The 19,644-nt window shown below is 41.4% G+C and overlaps 1 protein-coding gene across 4 annotated transcripts in view; it reads right to left on the bottom strand.

Annotated features, from left to right (window-relative positions):
- Window positions 1-19,644, bottom strand: part of LOC131136548 (potassium voltage-gated channel subfamily KQT member 5-like) — a 107,718-nt gene that overhangs the window by 16,488 nt on the left and 71,586 nt on the right. For all 4 annotated transcript variants that reach the window (XM_058083514.1, XM_058083534.1, XM_058083524.1 and 1 more), the window contains exons 5-9: window positions 18,641-18,766; window positions 14,013-14,123; window positions 12,284-12,379; window positions 7,850-7,944; window positions 3,426-3,452 (exon numbers count right to left, since the gene is read on the bottom strand). In XM_058083514.1, coding sequence (XP_057939497.1) covers window positions 3,426-3,452; window positions 7,850-7,944; window positions 12,284-12,379; window positions 14,013-14,123; window positions 18,641-18,766 — 455 coding nt within the window. The remainder of the gene's footprint in view (window positions 1-3,425; window positions 3,453-7,849; window positions 7,945-12,283; window positions 12,380-14,012; window positions 14,124-18,640; window positions 18,767-19,644) is intronic.

Raw genomic sequence — 19,644 nt, 5'->3', positions numbered from 1 at the left:
GCTCCTTCAGGACCAGGAAGACTTACTGTGATAAATTGAAGCATGAATTCTGCCGTCTACCAAAAGATCTCATCTTGAAGAGAATGTCAGGCTATCTGAAACCAACCTGGGTTGTGTAGCAGGACAATCATCCCAAACACCCAGCAAGTCCACCTCTGAATGGCTGAAGAAAAACCGAATGAAGACTTTGGGGTGGCCTAGTCCAAGTCCTGACCTGAATCCTATGGAGATGCTGTGGCATGACCTTCAAAAGGCTTCATGCTGGAAAAGCATCCAATGTGGCTGAATGACAACAATTCTGCAAAGATGATGGGCCAAACTTCCTCCAGAGGAAGAGACTCATTGCAAGTTATCACAAAGGCTTGATTGCAGTTGTTTCTGCTAAGGGCGGCCCAACCACTTATTAGCTTTGGGGGGAAATCACTTTTTCACACAGGGTCATGTAGATTTGGATTTGTTCTCCCTTAATAATAAAAAGTTTCATTCAAAAACTACATTTTCCATTCAGGCATGTCATCATTGACTAATATTTAAATTGAAGTGTAAGTCTAACATGCAAAAATATAAGCTATCAGGGAAGGGGCAAACACTGTCAATGAAATTACAATACCAGGCTAGTCTAGCAGGATAGAGCTTCTTGTAACAGTGGACGGACTCCATGACCCCTCTAGCATCCATTCATTCAATCATCTTCATCCTTAATGATGGTCGTGACACTCTGACCAAAAGAGTGGCCAATATTGGCGGGTGTGCCTCATCTCTCAGAGCTTTTTATGATTGTTTTCACTTCCTTGGTGATGGCTTTCCTTTTCGTTGGCGCACCACCACATAGTGAAGTCCAACAGATATCTGTTGCTGCAGGCACCTGTGTGCGCGGTTGTATTTAAGGTAGCACATCATAACTGAGGACCACCTTGTTAAGAAACCAGCATCCAAAGACTACGAAAACCAACATTTAGTCAGTACCGACGGTTCCAAATGGTACACCTCCTCAGTGGCCTGGGTTCATTACAATGCATTCCACTGAGAAAACAAGGGCAGAGGGAAACAAAGGGATGAGTTAAGTGACGCGGAGAGAGTGAACCTGTCACGGTTCGGCTTGAGAGCTTTGCGGTGCGACCCCAGATGCAGAGAGCAGGACCAAATGCAGGTAAATAATATTTATTCTGTGCAACAGCAGTAGAAGAAAAAGCAACACTAGTAGCTGACGGACAAACAACAATGATCCCACACAGGGAGAAGCACACACCTGAACTAAATAAATAAGATAAATAGACACTGAAATTAGGGACAGGTGTGGGCAAAACAGGAAGTCAAACACAAAATAAGAGCGTGCAAGAAGGAAACCAAAGCCCAGACCGGAAACTCAAACCCAAACTGTCACTTGGGAACCCACACAGGGCGTGACAGAACCAACGGCTTGTTGCTGTAAGGCATTTATTTGAATTGTAAAAACCTTCACCCTTTTTACGCTGACCCCTGTTCACCCTTTTTTGCCCGTAGACTGTTATTGGATCCACTGGGAAAGGCGTCAAGCCATTCTTTGAAGGATGTTGTGCAAAGTGGCTATGACGTTTGAAGCAAAACACCACAGTTGCTGGGCCGGTGACATTTCCAATAGCAGAAATGAGGCACTTCAGCTCAGAAGAGAGAAATCCACAGCCACATACAGGATGAGAAATAACACTGCAGCTTGGTGACTCACATACTTGATGTTGACGTCCCTCATTCAACTCTACAACGTCACTTGGTGACATGAATCCCTCGTCACTTCGCAACGTCACTATCACGGTCCCCTCCCCTCCAAAAAATCAGAACCTGTGCCGTTTTGTTGTATACGTCCAGAAGACGCATTTAAAGACATGGAGATATGTAGTACTCTACACTGGTCACTCGGTGTCAGTAATTTAACTAATGTTTGGTGAAACACACAAGCACCAGACTTGATCGCCAGAACACAGGCTTTTATTGCAGGTTTGAATGAGTTCAGTACAAGAACAATAATCCCTAACACAGGCTACTGTTGCAGCTATACCCACGCCACGCTAGGTAGCGACTCGGAGTAGAGCTGCTGCCTCCCAGACGCCTCCGTGATGAGGTGAGCATGCCCACCTGAGAGAAGGTCATGCTAGAGGGATGATGTCTCACAGCTGAATGTGTTATTTTCTCTCATTACGTTTAGTATATTGGGTAATGGGAGTTTAATAGTGATTATGGGGGTGTTATTTCATGTCAAGAGGGCTCTAATAATGGAAAAGGTGGTAAACAGATTTTCTATGCGCCATCTATGAAAATATTCAATTTCAATATTCAATATTCAAAGGAAATTCACTTATCATGGTCACATCAGGAACCAATTATCCACACTGACACAGCTTAATAATAAAAAGGGGGTCCTGGTGTGCCTTTTTTCATGGGTCGCAGAATTCATGGCTGCAGTCATGCCATTGGCTATATGGTATGAAGTACGTTATGGGCATGCACTGCAATGCAAGCCCCCAATGACAGCTGCAAATATATATTTCCAAGAAAAACATAAAATCAGCTTATTCTTACAAAAACATATTTCACTCACTTTTTTCAAGAGAATATGTCTCTAGGATGAGGCGGCTTCTTTAAGGAGGCTTTCCATGTGAGCATAAATTGTCTGGTGGGCCTCTAGCACAGGCTCATCTGTGAAATATTAGCACGTACCAGGGTTCCAATTGACACAGTAGTCGCGGGACCCTGTGTCTTCCACCGCTGAGGAAGGCCGGTCATCTATTTTTTAGATGATTTGCTTTGCCTTCCGATTGTCACACAAACATGGGCGAGTGTTGACTGTTTGACTGTTGTTGCTCCACGAGCTTTGAAAAAAATTCAAGCAATTTCACGTGCTACCCCGGCAAGATATTTTTCATAGCATGTGTTTACATCACGCTCACAAATGGCAAATACCTTTCACACGGCAGACGTGTTGGGTTGGACGGGGGGTATTAGAGCAAGACACTACCCTGCACACACAGGGATCAGTACGAGCAGTACGAGCCATAGGTATCAGGAAGTGAAAGGCCATGGATCAGCATATACCCATCACATGTAAATGTAAATCTGCTGTGATACTTATCAGTAGCCGACTGATCCAAGTATGCCTACATTTTGTACCTTAAATGTTTGAATAAGCATGGGCTGCATATTTAGGGGTTAAACCTGGAAAAAAACAGTATTCTTTGTTCACAAATATGCAGAAAAAGATAATAAGCATCACATCTCTCCTACAACATACAGTAGAGTATTTACTGACTGCATCTCAAGTTGTCATTGCTCTTCAGCTAAATGGCTTCAATAATACAAATCATAATAATAATACTCACTCCTGTTTTCCTACATAATACTCTTACAATACAAACTTACTGTATATACTGTACATACTGTATGTCACAAACCTTGTCGTCGATTCTCCTTGTTCTTTTCTGGAGAAAAAGACAAAGATCGTATTAGAGAGATCATCATCATCTGATTTAACAAGTACATTCTTAAAAACTACCACTCACATGCTTGTTCTTGTATTATTACATATTCTGCGTTTCATTAACTTGTTTTAACCCATTTGTAAATCTTCAAGTTAAATTAACAAGGGAAGCCAATCCAGTAATCCCTCGTTTATCACAGTTAATTGCTCCAGACCCGACCATGATAAGTCCATTTCCACAAAGTAAGACTCCTTATGAATATTTCTGTAGTTATAGCCAAACAAGTACTTGACTTCCAATTCCGTAGTACGCCATGCGCGGGTTTGGCTGCCATGATAAGCAGGATCCAGAAACATTGCACTGTGAAGATTTGCCATTTTTTTTCAACTTGCCGCAATGGCTATTAATGGATCAATGGTTGGTAATGAATGATGCCACTTGGGGTCCTACCCACCACCACTTGCAGGTTTATAGACTAAAACTATGCTGATTCTGATATGTGTGTATGGCCTATTGGGGTGAAACATTTCCATCCACATGTCGGTCACACTTGCATAATGGATTCTTACACACACACACACATATATATACATACACACATATGTACATATATTAAATAACATTCATTTGTGTCATCAAAGGCTGCACGATGGATGAGTGGTTAGCGTGCAGGCCACACAGCTAGGATACCCGAGTTCGATTCCACCCTCGGCCATCTCTGTGTGGAGTTTGCATGTTCTCCCCGTGCATGCGTGGGTTTTCTCCGGGTACTCCGGTTTCCTCCCACATTCCAAAAACATGCTAGGTTAATTGGCCACTCCAAATTGTCCATAGGTATGAATGTGAGTGTGAATGGTTGTTTGTCTATATGTGCCCTGTGATTGGCTGGCCACCAGTCCAGGGTGTACCTCGCCTCTTGCACCAAGACAGCTGGGATAGGCTCCAGCACCCTTGCGACCCTCGTGAGGATCAGTGGTAGAAAATGAATGAATGAATGAATTTCATCAAAGTGTGCATGCAGTGGATAACTTTTTTTTACACTCAGCCCAGAGCAAGTGTATACTATTTTGTACACTATTTCGTCAGCTCCCTTACTTACCATCATGGTGGACTTTCTGGTGGCGTAGTGCTGTAACATTATTAGAGCCCTCCAGACATGAAATAACACCCCTATAGTCACCTTTACACTCGTATTACACAATATAGTAGACATAGTATAAGAAAATAATACATTTAAGACATGAAGAAGACTCATGATTGTGTGTGTTGCTGTAAATGTGTTCTGATGCTGGGGGAACGGGGGTCGGACAGGAAGTGACTTCAAGGGTTGAGTGTTAAGTTTTAGCTTGGCGTGGGTTATTGCGTGGGATTATTGTGCATGTTTTGAGATCATTCAAACCTGAAATAAATGTCTGTTGTGCTAATCAAGTCATGTGCTTGTGTGTCCCAATTGTGCCCCATTGTGTGACCAATGTAGAGTACTACACATCATCACAATGTTTTTGAATTTGCCTTCTAAATGCCTGATATCTGTGTTTTTATGCTTGAAAATGTTTAATTGAGGGAAAAATGGCATTTGCTTCTATATAATGTTTTGCTCATGGAAGGCTGTATTCAACCACAATAAACCATTGGTGTTTTGTGGTGGAACATTATTGAATATTATGAGTAGTATGATTGAAAGACAAGTTATATGTATTTTTCTGGTCACTATAGGCATCTGTAATAATACATTGATGGGATATGACATGACATGCATCATGAAATAAATGCTCTCCTCCCATTCCACGAGGAAGTGGTAGGTTTTTGGCTTCTTACTTTGTCCTTCTTCTCACTCCATATAAAAGCCTCTCTTAAGCCTCTCTTTTGACTCCTACTTTGTAGAAATTCACGTATTAATTAGCCGTGATAAACAAAGGGCGACTGTATATAAAGCATTCCGTAGACACATTCAAAGGTGTTGTCATATTCTACTCTGGTCACTAGGTGTCAGTATTGTTACATTAGCCATGTTTACATGAGGAGTTTTTCCTCTTTCCGAATGGCATCTTTCCAAATGACCTTTCAGAAAAAAATGGTATCCATGGAAAGGAATATTCCAATCTCCTGTCTACATGTGCCGCTACAATCAAACAGAATAGTCAATGGGGCATGCGCAGTAAAGTGTAAACATCACGTGATACTGACTTCCCCGAGTTTTTCTTCCACTTGTTGGAATAACTCCATATTGCGTTCATCCAGTCTTGAAATTTAGTTTGAATCAAAAACAAACATTCCGCAGCAGTCCAGTGCCGATTGCTCGCCTCCATTTTTAAAAGTGAAGAACGTCTGGATCTGCGTGTAACGTCATATCTGAGCACGTGCTGAAAGAACGCACCCGGGATCAATTTAAACAGGAAAAGATCACATTCACTCTTGCTAATATTTTGTAATTAAACTCGGGACATGTTTTATATAGATATATATTTTCTTTTGAAAGAAAAACTGGATTTATGAATTAACTATAGACGGGTTTAGATTCTGTTCCACAGATGGCGCTAATGCACACCTAAGCTGCTTGCCAACCGCCAATAAACAACAGAAGAAGAAAAACACTACGAAGAACGCACCCTGACAACTTTCCGTTTGAGCGGGTACAAGATACCTCAATCGGATTGGGGAAAGGAATATTCCACCCCTGGGAATCCCATTATATGTTCATTCGGATTGGCACTTTTCTATGGGAATGAGGTGTATCCAAAGGTTCAATTCTTTCCGTTGAGCAAATAAACCCAATGCAATTGGAATATTTGGGTCCATGTATACTTGGCTACTGATGAGATCATAGCCACTACAGGAAGCACTGTACATACCAGGAAATAAAAAAGAAACTCTCACAATGCCAATATGTGTGAGTCTATATGATATCTTATTTATGTCTTATTTTCTCGCATTATGTCAACTATAATGGCTCTTATGGGTTCAAAAGTGACTATTAGGTTGATGTTGTTGTTATTATTGTTGTTATTATTAGGTTGTTATATCTTATATTATCTATCTTATCGAATATAGACCACTAATGTTTAAAAAAATGTATTTAGTCGGTCTTAAACATGTTCTACTGTACGAAAACATTCAATTTATAAATATTAAAAAACAAATGACAACAATTTCGATATATTCTAATCTTAATATTAAACAACAAATGACATGAATGATGTTTCAGGTCAGGCTATAATGTGAGCTACATGCTTATTTGTGCAGAAACGTTTGGCATATTAAATGAGTCCACGCAGACGTCAAGCAAGATGCCTGACTGAAATAAAGTGCACTCTGGCAAAGCCGTGAAAGCTACCATCAAAGGTATCCATCATGACTCACAACAGCGCAATGCAGTTTAGTTGACTGACATCATAATTGGCGACATTATGGCCAACGAATGCCGCAATTGCTGTACTGGTTCTCCAAAGTGATGGCTGCTCGTTACAGAGCCTGTAAATTGTGCAGACTGTTTCTGTCTACTTTTAGTGGCTTTATTACATATATTCGTTTTGCATGTCTACTGTTATCAACAAAAACACTTTTTTAGGCTGAAGGTTGTATTCCAAACACAAGAACATTGGAGAAAAACAATGTGAAACTATGTGAACATCACAAAGTACATGAAGGCCATTCCACCAAATCAGTAAACACATCCTTCTCTTTTCTGTGTTCTAATGATATAAAGAAAGCTAAAAAGAGGCAGCTAATTGATGCACATAATGGGACACTCCTACTGTATTCCACCTACAAAGCCTGCTATTAAAACACCTCATATCATTTTATATACATGCTGCGACCATGACACATTCTTGATAATGTAATACTTACAGTATTTTGCCACACCCTTAATCTGATTTTTAGGGGTACATATATTTCGCATAGCAGCACAAAAAGGACTGCTGCACCTAGCATGAACTTTTCCAAATTCCAAAATAAAAACAAAGTCTGCAGTGCTCTGAGCGAGTGTTTGGTGCAACTAGTCACAAGCTGGTGTGATGTGGCCAGGTGTCACTGTGTCGGGAAAGTAGTTCTTTGGCGTAACAATGTAAATAACCATGATAATAATAACAGTGTTGCTGTATTATGTAAACAGAGCATTGTTGGCTTTATAGTTGTGTCCCATTACACGCATTCTTAGCCGCCTCATTTGCTCTGTTATAGTATTGTCTTTAAATAGAAAGAGAGGTTGTGGATGATGGGCAAATTTTCCCCCAAAAGAGCAGTTTTCATTTAAAAAATGTATTTTACAGCTCATTTCCTGGGGGATTCCAAATGGCACCGATTGGGTGGGATGGCCCATAAGTAATCTTTAGCAAACAATAGGTACTGGAAATGACACCAAAAGCAGGCAACGTGGTTGCCATGGGTTTACCTACTTTGTGGGACTGCAGGTATGCAAGGCCTTCAAGTGAGGCTTCCAGGTTGCAATGGAAACCGAGTGTTCATCAGCCGCATAGCTACGCCAGACACACTGCATGCAGAATACACAAAACCAAGAGGAGTACAAAGAGAGACACATAACTATAAAGACACATTCAAATAGAAATGTAGAGAGCAGAAAAAAGGGAGTGAATGATCAAAAATAAGAAGGTGATCAGTGAAAACACAACAAGTGTTGGCTTGGGGCCTGTGGGAGGGCAGGAGGTTCTTACACTGCGGCCATGTGGCTTCCAGATATGGCCTTGTGCTGTCAGGGGAGCAATAACGCCACGTCGCCTGGTACACAATGGGAAGGGATAGGATGATGTGAAAATACAGCATCTGCCTATCTATCAAATGCGGGGTGGAAGAGAGAAGTAGGTATACTATACAGCGGATCCCCCACAAACTCATGGCTCATCATTCACGGCCCCACACATCTGTAGAATTTTGTTTAAAAAAGTCTTTTTCTTCATCAATAAATAGGGTATCTTATGCAGAAAACACATCTCATTCACCTTAAGTTGTTCATAATAACAAATATGTGTCAATACAGGTCAAATGTACGGTAACACTTACTTAATGACGATCATACCTACCTAATCACTATTCATTAGTTCCTCATGAGTTCCTCAGTAACTACTCTAAATGGATGTGCCTTAGCCATTAGTTCCTCAGTAACTACTCAAAATGTAGGTGTCTTAGCCATTCATTTCTCATTAGTTCTTCCGTAACTACTCTAAATGATTGTGCCTTAGCCGTTAGTTCCTCATTAGTTCCTCATTAACTACTCTAAATGTATATGCCTTAGCCATTAGTACCTCAGTAACTACTCTAGATGATTGTTCCTGAGCCATTAGTTCCTCATTAACTACTCTAAATGTTTGTGCCCTAGCCATTAGTTCCTCATTAGTTCTTCAGTAACTACTCTAAATGTATGTGCCTTAGCCATTAGTTCCTCATTAGTTCTTCAGTAACTACTCTAAATGTATGTGCCTTAGCCATTAGTTCCTCATTAGTTCTCCAGGAACTACTCTAAATGTATGTGCCTTAGCCATCAGTTCCTCATTAGTTCTTCAGTAACTACTCTAAATGTATGTGCCTTAGCCATTAGTTCCTCATTAGTTCTTCAGTAACTACTCTAAATGTATATGCCTTAGCCATTAGTTCCTCATTAGTTCTTCAGTAACTACTCTAAATGTATATGCCTTAGCCATTAGTTCCTCATTAGTTCTTCAGTAACTACTCTAAATGTATATGCCTTAGCCATTAGTTCCTCATTAATTCTTCAGTAACTATTCTAAATGTATATGCCTTAGCCATTAGTTCCTCATTAATTCTTCAGTAACTATTCTAAATGTATATGCCTCTGTCATTAGTTCCTCATTAGTTCTTCAGTAACTACTCTACTCATTCATTCTTAGTTCTACAAGAACTAATCTAAATGTATGTGCCTTAGCCAACATTTCCTCATTAGTGGATGTGCTTTAGTCATTAGTTCCTCTGTGACTACTCTACTCGTTCATTCTTTATTATTCCTAATTTGTTATCCATTAGTTCCTCAGTAACTACTCTAAATGTATGTTCCTTAGCCGTTAGTTCCTCATTAGTTCTCTATTAGTTCCTCAGTAACTACTCTATATGTTTGTGCTATAGCCATTAGTTCATCATTAATTCTCCATTAGTTCCTCTGTAACTACTGTATTTTTGTGTACCTTGTTGCAAAGAGAGCCCAAATGTACCACTGTTAAAAAAGCCCACGGTTGTCTTACGTTTGTATTTGTCAAGCTTGTTCACTGATCCTTGAACACATCATAAATGCTATTTAATCATATTATATGTATTTTTTTGCCTAAATTAATCATTTTCAAGCATTAAAATGTATAACCAAAGTAAAATACAAATGTAAGTCATTCAGAAGACTAATTCAATGGACGTTGTGTTGATGTGTGGTATTCTGCATTGGTCACTAGGTGTCAGTAATGTTACTGCAATGTTGGGTGAGACACACAAGCACCAGATTTAATCACCCAAACAACAGGCTTTTATTGCAGGTTTGAATGATCTCACAACAGGCACAATAATCCCTAACATGAGCTACTGTTGCTGCTGTAATCCACGCCAAGCTCAAATTCAATAGCAGTAGCCCTGATGTCACTACCTGTCACCCCCCCCCCCCCCCCCAAACACTCAGCTCCCCCTCGGCAACACCCACACAAGCAGCACAAGTCTTATTTTGTTCTTAAATTATTTATTTTCTCCTATTATTATGTACTACATACGTAGGATAATATGAGTGTAAAAGGGACTATAGGGGTGTTATTTCATGAGCAGATGGCTCTAATAATGTTAAGAAAACATATTTAAAAGGTCATAAACAGGGTTTCTATGTTTATAACGACAAAAACATTACCAAAAGTCCATGTTTTGCCAGCCTCACAATTGGTCTTTCACCATTCAGTGGTGGTCTTGAAAGGAAACCCCTACGAAAAGTGGGGATCTACTGTACAGTATGTGCAGGGGGCCAGGTGAGGTTGGCATCATGATAATGCATCAAGTAAAAGTGTTACTGATGAGGCTGAAAAGGGGGGGGGGTGTAGTGCACACAAGACAGGACAGGATGGCAATAATTCTAGAATATTGCGTGTCCTAATCCTCATGAACATAATGTGGTCTGGAAAGAACCAGGCAGCCCTCCCAGGCCTCACAAGGTTGACATATTGTTGAATTGAATATAATGCATTGCAGAGACTTGCATTGCAGTGTTAGTCTGGAGATCAGGATTAGTGAAAGGAAAGCTGGAAAGTGAGGTACAGTCAGGTTCATAGTTCTTATAAAATGAAATGCTGTAATGATCGCAAGTACTTCTCAGGCTTTTGCTCACGTGAGTTGTACAATGCTACGTCGAGATGCTAATTGTTGCTGTACCCATTAGTGTCACAACAGATGTGTTGATTCCACAACAGGAGCTATGTGATGCTACAGATATCGGTATCGGCTGATATCGGAATCGAAATTGAGAGTTGGACAATATCAGCATATTGGTAAAAACGCCAATATCGGACATCCGTAGTAGTCAGAGAATTGAGACTTCTCAAGATTCTGTACTTCAAATAAACAAAGAGCAACAAATCTAGGGATGTTTTCTGGTCTTATTAGACACTTTTGAAGACAAACATGAAAGCGCATATCACTCTTGTTGAAGAGCAGTGGGCGCTGTTGTCCTGCCACCCTCCCATCTGTCTCGCAAAAACAAAAAGACCCAACTCCAAACTTAATTTTTGTCTTTGCAATCGAATTACAATAGATAAATGCGTAAGTTTTAATCAGTGATAACACCAGTCAACAAGAAAAATGCTTCCAGAACAAAAGTAGTGAAACTTGTCTTGTTTTAGGTCACTTTTAAAGAAAAAGTCAGAACTGTAGATTGGCTATCATATCCAAGATACAGTATTATTATTATTATTATAAAGATTTAGGATTGAAATGAAAGCAGGGGGACAAAGGAAGCCCAAACTTTTCATCTGTGGTGTACGTACACACAAGACAGAATTAATTCTCAACTTTTTTTTCTCAACTGCGATCCATTTTTCCCGCCACTACATACGACGTGCTCCTATGTTAACGACCCCCTGGCATGATGACCAGAGAGCTACGTTCCAATCATAAACTGTATAAGGTTCCTCAAATATTGTGACAGGTCAATAACACTCAGTAGGTTATTACTTATGCCTATTTTTATCATGCAATAAATATTTTACAATAAAAATAATGTAAAAAATATTTGCAAAAATGAATCATATTTTTAATGACCTCTCATGGCCCACCTGCAGTACCACCACGGGCCAACAGGGGGGCCCACACTTTGGGAATCACTGGTCTAGAGTTCCGACATCAAATGTTTTGTTGTTATTTGCAGAAATCTCTCTCTTAGAAGACAAAAAGCATGCATGTAGAGAAATTCCATGAATGAATTCTTGCAAACTACAAGGCAAATCATTATAAGAAGCTGGTGGCAAACCTTCCAAAGTCCTACATAGCCCTTGACTGCAATAAGTCCCTGAAGATACACTTTTTGCATTCTATCTAGATCTCTTTACATTGAAGTGTGGAGAAGTAAGCGATAAGCACGGGGAAGGGATGGTCCTGCTGCTAAACAGATGCCATTTTGATGTCATGAAATATCTTGAATACATTAGCTAACCAGCATAGTTCAGTTCATCTTATCAAAATACAGGAAATGAGATGAACCACTTTTATTTCGGAAGCAGATCGAGACCAGTGATAAGTCATTGTTTCATTCAGAAACATTTGTGGCTGTCAATGTCTTCTGGATCTAACTGCATCATTGGTCACATAGAAAGATACTAGCCTTATGTAATGGGATGTACCTGAATGAGGTAGGCTGCAGGGTTTCTCCTCTTCTCAAAGTGCTTCTGTCTGTGCTGCTCTTGGACCTTCAGAGCAAAACCTGAGCCCAGAATACCCTAGTGTGATATCAAAAGGAGTAAAAAGACAGTCTTTTATGAGCTGGGACTAAAACGCTCAAGTATCACTATAAAATCACAATATTTTGATGATTGGAACGATATAAATGATACATTAAAGGTGCCCTCCTTTTAAATGAACACTTGTCCTTCCTTTCACTGTCGGTGAGACGTAACAAGGCCACTCTAAAAAAACCCTAATTCATCTTTAGTCATCTGAAATCTTTTAATCCAATGAATGAGAGATCATATAAAAACATAATACAGTACAGTGGACCCTGCATATTCAACTTTTGATCAAAGCATTATTTTGTTTATTTGTGGGAGAACCCCTTATGTGCTTCTCATCTCCACAATCCAGTCATTTATGCTGCAGAAACCCAACCCATTCATACATTGCTCATCGTTTCTCAATGACAGGAATGCATGATGTAACATCGGCATAGTACGTACACCGACTGTATTGATTGGCTAGCTGGAATTGCGCAGCAAGCAGCAAAAGTGCTCCTTATATAATGTGGAGCAGCTGGACATTTACACCCTTACTCATGCAACACAAACCAATTGGAAGTCATCAAACACCTACTTCACTCACAGTGCAACACACAAAATAACAGTCAGTGACCGGTAAGTGAATTGATGCGAAGTATGATTCCTTATTTATGGATGGAATATTTTTGTGGGTAATCATAAAAAAACTGTTTACATCCTTCTAAATACAGTTTACTTTAACATTACAGCGTACTAGACAATGAAATAACACACCTATAGTCATCTAACAATCGCATTAGCCAATATTGTAGACATAATAAGAAAAAATAAGAATTAATATGAAATATGTGTTAGCGTTGGGAGAGTTCCTTGTTGTGCTCTTTTAACTTACTTCCTGGGGTGGCTGTTGTCTCATCAATGTAAAATTACTGACATCTAGTGACATCAGTGTAGAATACTACATATCATCACAACATCTTTGAATGCGTCTTCTGAATGTCTTTTGTTTACATTTTACTTAATTTAGCCACTTTTATACTTGGAAATGCTTCATTTAGGCAAAAAGATAACATAAATTGGCTTAAATACTGCTTTTTAAAAAACGAATAATGTGCTGTATATCGCATGAAATCAAACTGGCCATATATATTTGGCCAACCATGATTGAGTGAAGCAGCGAAATTTGACATTATGAAGGATCTGTTTTGATTACACGGCCCAGTGTGCCTTGCAGATTATGAATTTGTATAAAATGGTGTCAGTTATTTTGCATGCACAGTAGTGTGTAGGATTTTTATAATTTTGCTAAAATAGTTTGATTTTCCAATCCATTATTTCAGTTAGCAAATCTCTATTTTAGTTTGCAATTCTTTTTTGTTCTTTCAAATCATCCATTTTTTGTTTGATTGGATAAAGAAAACACAAATTTGTTCAATTATCCAATGACTTTATGGTTAATGAGGTGTGTTTTCTGTCGGAAAAACAGCCTATTTTCTGAAGAAAAGATTTAAAAAATAATTAGTTGGCCAAAAATGTGTGCACCCGAAAGTGCAGAATCTTGTGTGTGCGGATCCACTGTCCTGTTGAATGTAATTATAATAAAAATCTATTATTTATCTATTAATTATCTATTAGCACTTACTGCTGGCAAGGCAAAGAAAGAGATGCCGATCAAGGCAAACCCTGCAGACAACATCCGTCCTGTCCAAGTCTGTGGTGTCTTGTCTCCATAGCCAATGGTTGTTAGGGTGATCTGTGAACACATTGGCGTCCTTGATTTAGGAAAGAAATACATCTCAGCGATCAAACACACAGAATAATGCATGCTTAGACACAATTGTTATAAGTTCAGGTCTAGCCAATTCTCCATTGTGTATGAAACATGTTTAATGTTCCGGGTCATGTGATTGTCGTTAGCAACTGTTGCTTCGTTGTTGTCACTGTGTTTAAGTGCAGCGTTAACGGTTTATACCGCTTATCCTTGGCTTTTATATCGTTCTGATTCACATCTCCACATTTGGTGATGCTCGGTGTGAGACAGACGGAAGCGAGAGAGAGGTGGCTCGGTGGTGCCCCCAGTCGTTAGCTGTGGAAGCTAACGTAGCTAGCTAACTTTTGGCTCTTGGTACCACATTATGTCAACATTGGACGCTGCCGACTCACCGGGAAAGTTGGAACAAATGAAGCATACAAAAAGATCGCTAACCTAAATGAACTCCAGAGGAAGGATTCACTGCTGATCACCCTCAGGACCCGTTTCCCGATGCTGACCAACTGGCTGGAGACCTCTCGAATCGGTGAGTTCGCTCCGCAGAACCCCACCTCCGCGCTCGGGCAAACGGTTCTCTGGGACCCGTCCTCCCCCTGTCGGCGGCCCGCCTGCTCCACTCCAAACAGGGGGACCCCCTGGGCCGAAGTGGCCATCCGCGGGCGGAAGAGGGTTCCGAGCGGGACTCACGGCGGGGCTGCTTCTCCTCCGTTACCGCTCTCCAACAAATACGCGGCTCTGTCCGTGAGTGAGAAGCCAGCGATCCGGGACCCACACTAATAGTCAACATCTGTTCCTGTGGCCACAGACACCATGCCCCCGCTGACGGACACCAGAACCTTCCCTCCACTCACTGCCAGCTGCCCTTCGGCTGGTGGGTGTCCGGCACCGGCGCCGACCCGCTCCTCAATTCGCGCAAGCAGCTCGTGAGGGATGCGGTGCGCCGCCACTCGTCCCGCTCTTCCCACCTGGCGAGGGATCATACACGGGGCCCTGGTTTGAGTGGTGGGGTGGCTGAGCTGGCTTGCTCCCCTGAAGACCGAGCGGCCGCTCCCACAACCCTGGTCATCGGGGACTCCATTGTGAGGCACGTCCGTATGAGAGAGGCGTTAACTTTGTCGTTCCCCGGAGCCACCGTTACCGACGTAACCGGGAAAATACCGGACATCCTGAACTCCCATCCGCAGGCGAAAAGGATTATTATCCACACAGGTACGAACGACATCGCCAGGCAACAGTCCGAACTTTTAAAACAGGATTTTAGACACCTTTTTAAGTCCATCTCACTGTCCCAAGTGACTGTTTTTAATTCTGGCCCCACCCCCACCTGCGGCAGAGGAATAGGCAGATTCAGCCGTCTGCTGAGTCTCAACACCTGGCTCTCCTCTACCTGCAACTCCCACCACGTCGGCTTCATCAACAACTTTGATGTTTTCTGAGAGAGACGACACCGCTTTGGGCCTGACGGGCTCCATCTTAACAGGGCAGGTGCCCGCATGCTCTCAGCCAACCTGGCATATGGCGTTCAGCATGGTAGCACCCCCAAACCCACACCTGTTGCTCTGGCTCACACTGATTGATGTCCCCCAGGTCCATGCTCCTATCCACTCAGTTCCACCTCTGACCACCATACACACAATACCGGACTTGGACCTCAAATTTACACCAACACCTCTTCCATTCCGGTAATCATTACACTACATCGACACATCAGACACCGCCATACTCACTCTGTGAACCCTCATATCCTTCGACCACTCAATAGACACCCATACCCCACCTCCATGATCAACAAGCCACCAGTCACCATCAATGTAGCACTTTTTAATGTCCGCTCTCTTTTAAATAGAACCTTTTTAATGAATGATGTGATTTTAGATAATAAGTTAGACTGTCTTCTTTTAACTGAGACATGGCTTGGCTCTGACGCATCTGTTGTTCTCACCGAGGCCTGCCCACCAAACTTACATTTTTTTTAATTCTACTAGAGAGGGTAGAAGAGGAGGTGGGACGGCATCCATCATAAATGACTCACTGACCTCAAATGGAGTGTCTTTTAACAGTTACAAGTCATTTGAGCACCATGCCTTTACTTTTAGCAGCCCTCCGATTCTGTGTATCACTGTATACAGACCACCCCATCACTCTAGTTCTTTTATCAGCGAATTCTCTGAACTTTTATCAATCATTCACACTTCTTATAACAGGATTTTATTATCTGGTGATTTTAATCTACATGTTGATGATACCTCCGAGAGTTTTTAAACCTTTGAAATTGTCTTGATTTTAAGCAGCACATCACACAGCCAACTCACAACAGAGGACACACCCTGGACCTGGTCATAACCCATGGCCTGTCCATCGGTGTGTCCTCTGTTGTTGTGGATGTGTTGCTGGCTATGTCCGACCACTACTGTGTATTTTTTACCTTCACCAGTTTTAACCAGGAGGAGGCCCCGGTGAGAGCAGTGAGGAGGCGCTATCTAACTTCTTAAAACGGCGGTGGTGAAGCCCCTTCTGAAGAAGAGCAATCTAGACCCCAACGATCTTAATAATTACCGACCCGTATCCAACTTGCCGTTTTTCAGTAAAATTTTTGAAAAACTGTTTTTTTACCAACTTAATGACTTTTTAAACAGAAATAGCATTTTAGAGAAACACCAGTCTGGCTTTAGGAAGAACCACAGTACCGAGACAGCACTTTTAAAGATTTTAAACGATATCAGGTGGAATTTAGATAACAAAAAGCTTACAGTCTTGGTTCTACTGGATCTAAGCTCTGCTTTTGATACAGTGGACAATCACATTTTATTAAATAGAGTCAGACACCTAGTCGGCCTCTCCGGTACTGTTCTTAACTGGTTTTGTTCTTATCTCACAGACCGATGCTTTTATGTAAGTATGGATACATGTTCCTCAGGAACCCATGAAATTGAATGTGGGGGTTCCCCAAGGCTCAATTTTAGGTCCACTCCTTTTTAATCTTTACATGCTTCCCCTTGGGGACGTCATGAGGAAGCACGGCATCAGCTTCCATAGTTATGCTGATGATACACAGCTATACATTGCCGTGTCTCCTGACGACTCAGGGCCACTTGATGCCCTTTTTAACTGCATTGTAGACATCAAGTCATGGATGGCAGAGAATTTCCTGCAGCTCAACCAGGACAAAACTGAGGTTTTAGTTATAGGTCCTGAAGGCCAGAGAGAGAAAGTTTTACCAAAACTACAGGATCTTAAACTAGCCGAATCAGTTAAAAATTTGGGCGTGATTTTTGACTCTGAGCTAAATTTTATCTCACATATCAAAAATATAACAAAAATAGGTTTTTATCACCTTAAGAACATAGCCAGAGTCCGCCCGTTTCTCTCTCAGGCCAGTACGGAGGTGCTAATGCTTTTATATCCTGCCATTTAGATTACTGTAATGCCCTGCTCTCTGGTCTTCCCAAAAAAAGTAATTTAAATCTCCAATTATTACAGAACTCAGCCGCACGTGTGCTGACGAGGACCAGAAGGCGGGAGCACATTACACCGGTTTTAAAGTCGCTACATTGGCTCCCCGTCCACTTCAGGATGGATTTTAAGATTCTCTTACTGGTTTTTAAATGTCTTAACGGCTTTGCCCCTTCTTATTTATCTGATCTGCTTTTATCATATCAACCCCCGCAGACCGGCACTGGCCTTTTAACAATACCAAAACCCAGGACGAAAACCCACGGTGAGGCAGCATTTAGCCACTATGGCCCCCACCTGTGGAACAGCCCGCCGGGGAGCCTCAGGACTGTGGAGACTGTTGATATTTTTAAAAAAAGATTAAAGACACACCTTTTTAATCGGGCTTTTAACTCATATTTTTAAACTTTTCTTATGTTTTTATCTTTTTAGTTCTATTTTATCCTTTTAGTTTTTAGCTTTTAACTCCAGTATTTCCTCAGGGGGGTCCTCCACACTGGGGGCTGTGTCGGGTCTGCTGAGGGGGTGCCATCCTTGGGTCCCTTCGACCCGGCCGGCTAGGGGTTCCTCCCTTTAATGTGGGGGTCCGCCCATCTGTCGGAGTCGGGGGGCCCGGGTGCTGGTCCCCTGATGGCATGGCCTGCGGCTCCTCCCAGTGTGGACGGCCCCAAAGGTGGTTTTCCCTTGATCCTCAGTGCCATGCCATGTCTCCCTACTGTGTGTGATTGTGTGATTGTGTGGGGGTGGGTGTGTGTGTGTCTAGTATGGAGGGTGGGAGGCAGGGGCTTTCTTAGCATTTGTTTTTCCTTTTAATTGTGGTAATTGTTTTTAATTCTGTAAAGCACTCTGTAAAGCATGTCTTTGCAGGAAAAGTGCTATACCAATAAAGTTGATTTGATTTGAAAATATAACCCTGTATACCCGAGTATCATGAGTCAGGGGTTAGAAACGGATGGATAGAAATCCCATTCAGTTTAGAGTAAAATTGGAACGTCTCCTGTTTTTATACAAACCTGGAAAGACAGTTCTTTTTTCATAAAACTCACCGTCCCCCACCACAAGGCATCGGCATATGTGGCAAACTGCTTGTTGAACTTATTCTCCACAAGGTAGACCAGGAATGAAGAAAAGATGAGGACCAAGAAACCAATGTACCAGGCAGTGATAAGCTCCTGTGGACAAACACCAAGTATTACCAGACAGTCATCAATAATAATTCAGCCATTCAGGCTGCATGACCGTATTTCCAGTATTTACTGTGTATACAGTATATAGAGTATATACAGTACAAGAGGTGCAACAATATGGTTGACCCTCGGTATTTGGCCTATAATTTTGGTGTGTTTTTGTGTGTGTAAAGAGAGCAACTTTTTTCTCCCCAAATTCTGTATTATGATTATGAAATTACGTTTAAAATGAAGCTATAAAAATAAACCCTTGTCCCGGAGGAGTATGTATCAAACCACAAGTTTGGATAGATACTGATTATATGTACTAGGAGTGCAACGGTACAGGTAACCAATGGGACGGTACAGATCTTGCTATTTGGGTATGGGTCTGGTTTCAACCCTTTTTTTGTTTTTGTCCTGTTCAGTCATTTGGGCAGACAGTATTGTTGAACCACATGCCCTTACATGCTAAACAGATTTGCTTACCAGGGAAAAGTGTAAGTTCCACCTTCCCTGTTTATTTGGTATTTGAGTGTTATTTGGCTTTATTGGATGTTTTTTTGTTATACAAATTTGGAGCAGCCGGGCTGGAGCAGGAGGGGATAGACAAGAAGAAAAAAGAAAAAAGGGGGTGCGGGGACAAGAGAGGGACAATACAGAGAGAGACACAAACAACAGCAAGGACAACAATTGCAATGGCAATACAGAACAACAGAAAAAAACAGTGCAATACATTTTTAACCCAAACCCCCAACCCTACTTTCTCTCTTTCTCCTCCGTTCAAACCTAGTCTGAAAGGATTACAGTTTCTACCAATTGGTTTGTTTCCTTCCGCGACAACACGTGTCTGCATAGTTTAAGGTCTTTGTGAAATGCCCCAT

Source organism: Doryrhamphus excisus, chromosome 1 (genome assembly GCF_030265055.1).
Source record: "Doryrhamphus excisus isolate RoL2022-K1 chromosome 1, RoL_Dexc_1.0, whole genome shotgun sequence".
Taxonomy (NCBI): Eukaryota; Metazoa; Chordata; class Actinopteri; order Syngnathiformes; family Syngnathidae; genus Doryrhamphus; species Doryrhamphus excisus.
Note: the sequence above shows the minus strand (reverse complement) of the source record. Positions and strands in the feature narration are given on the sequence as shown.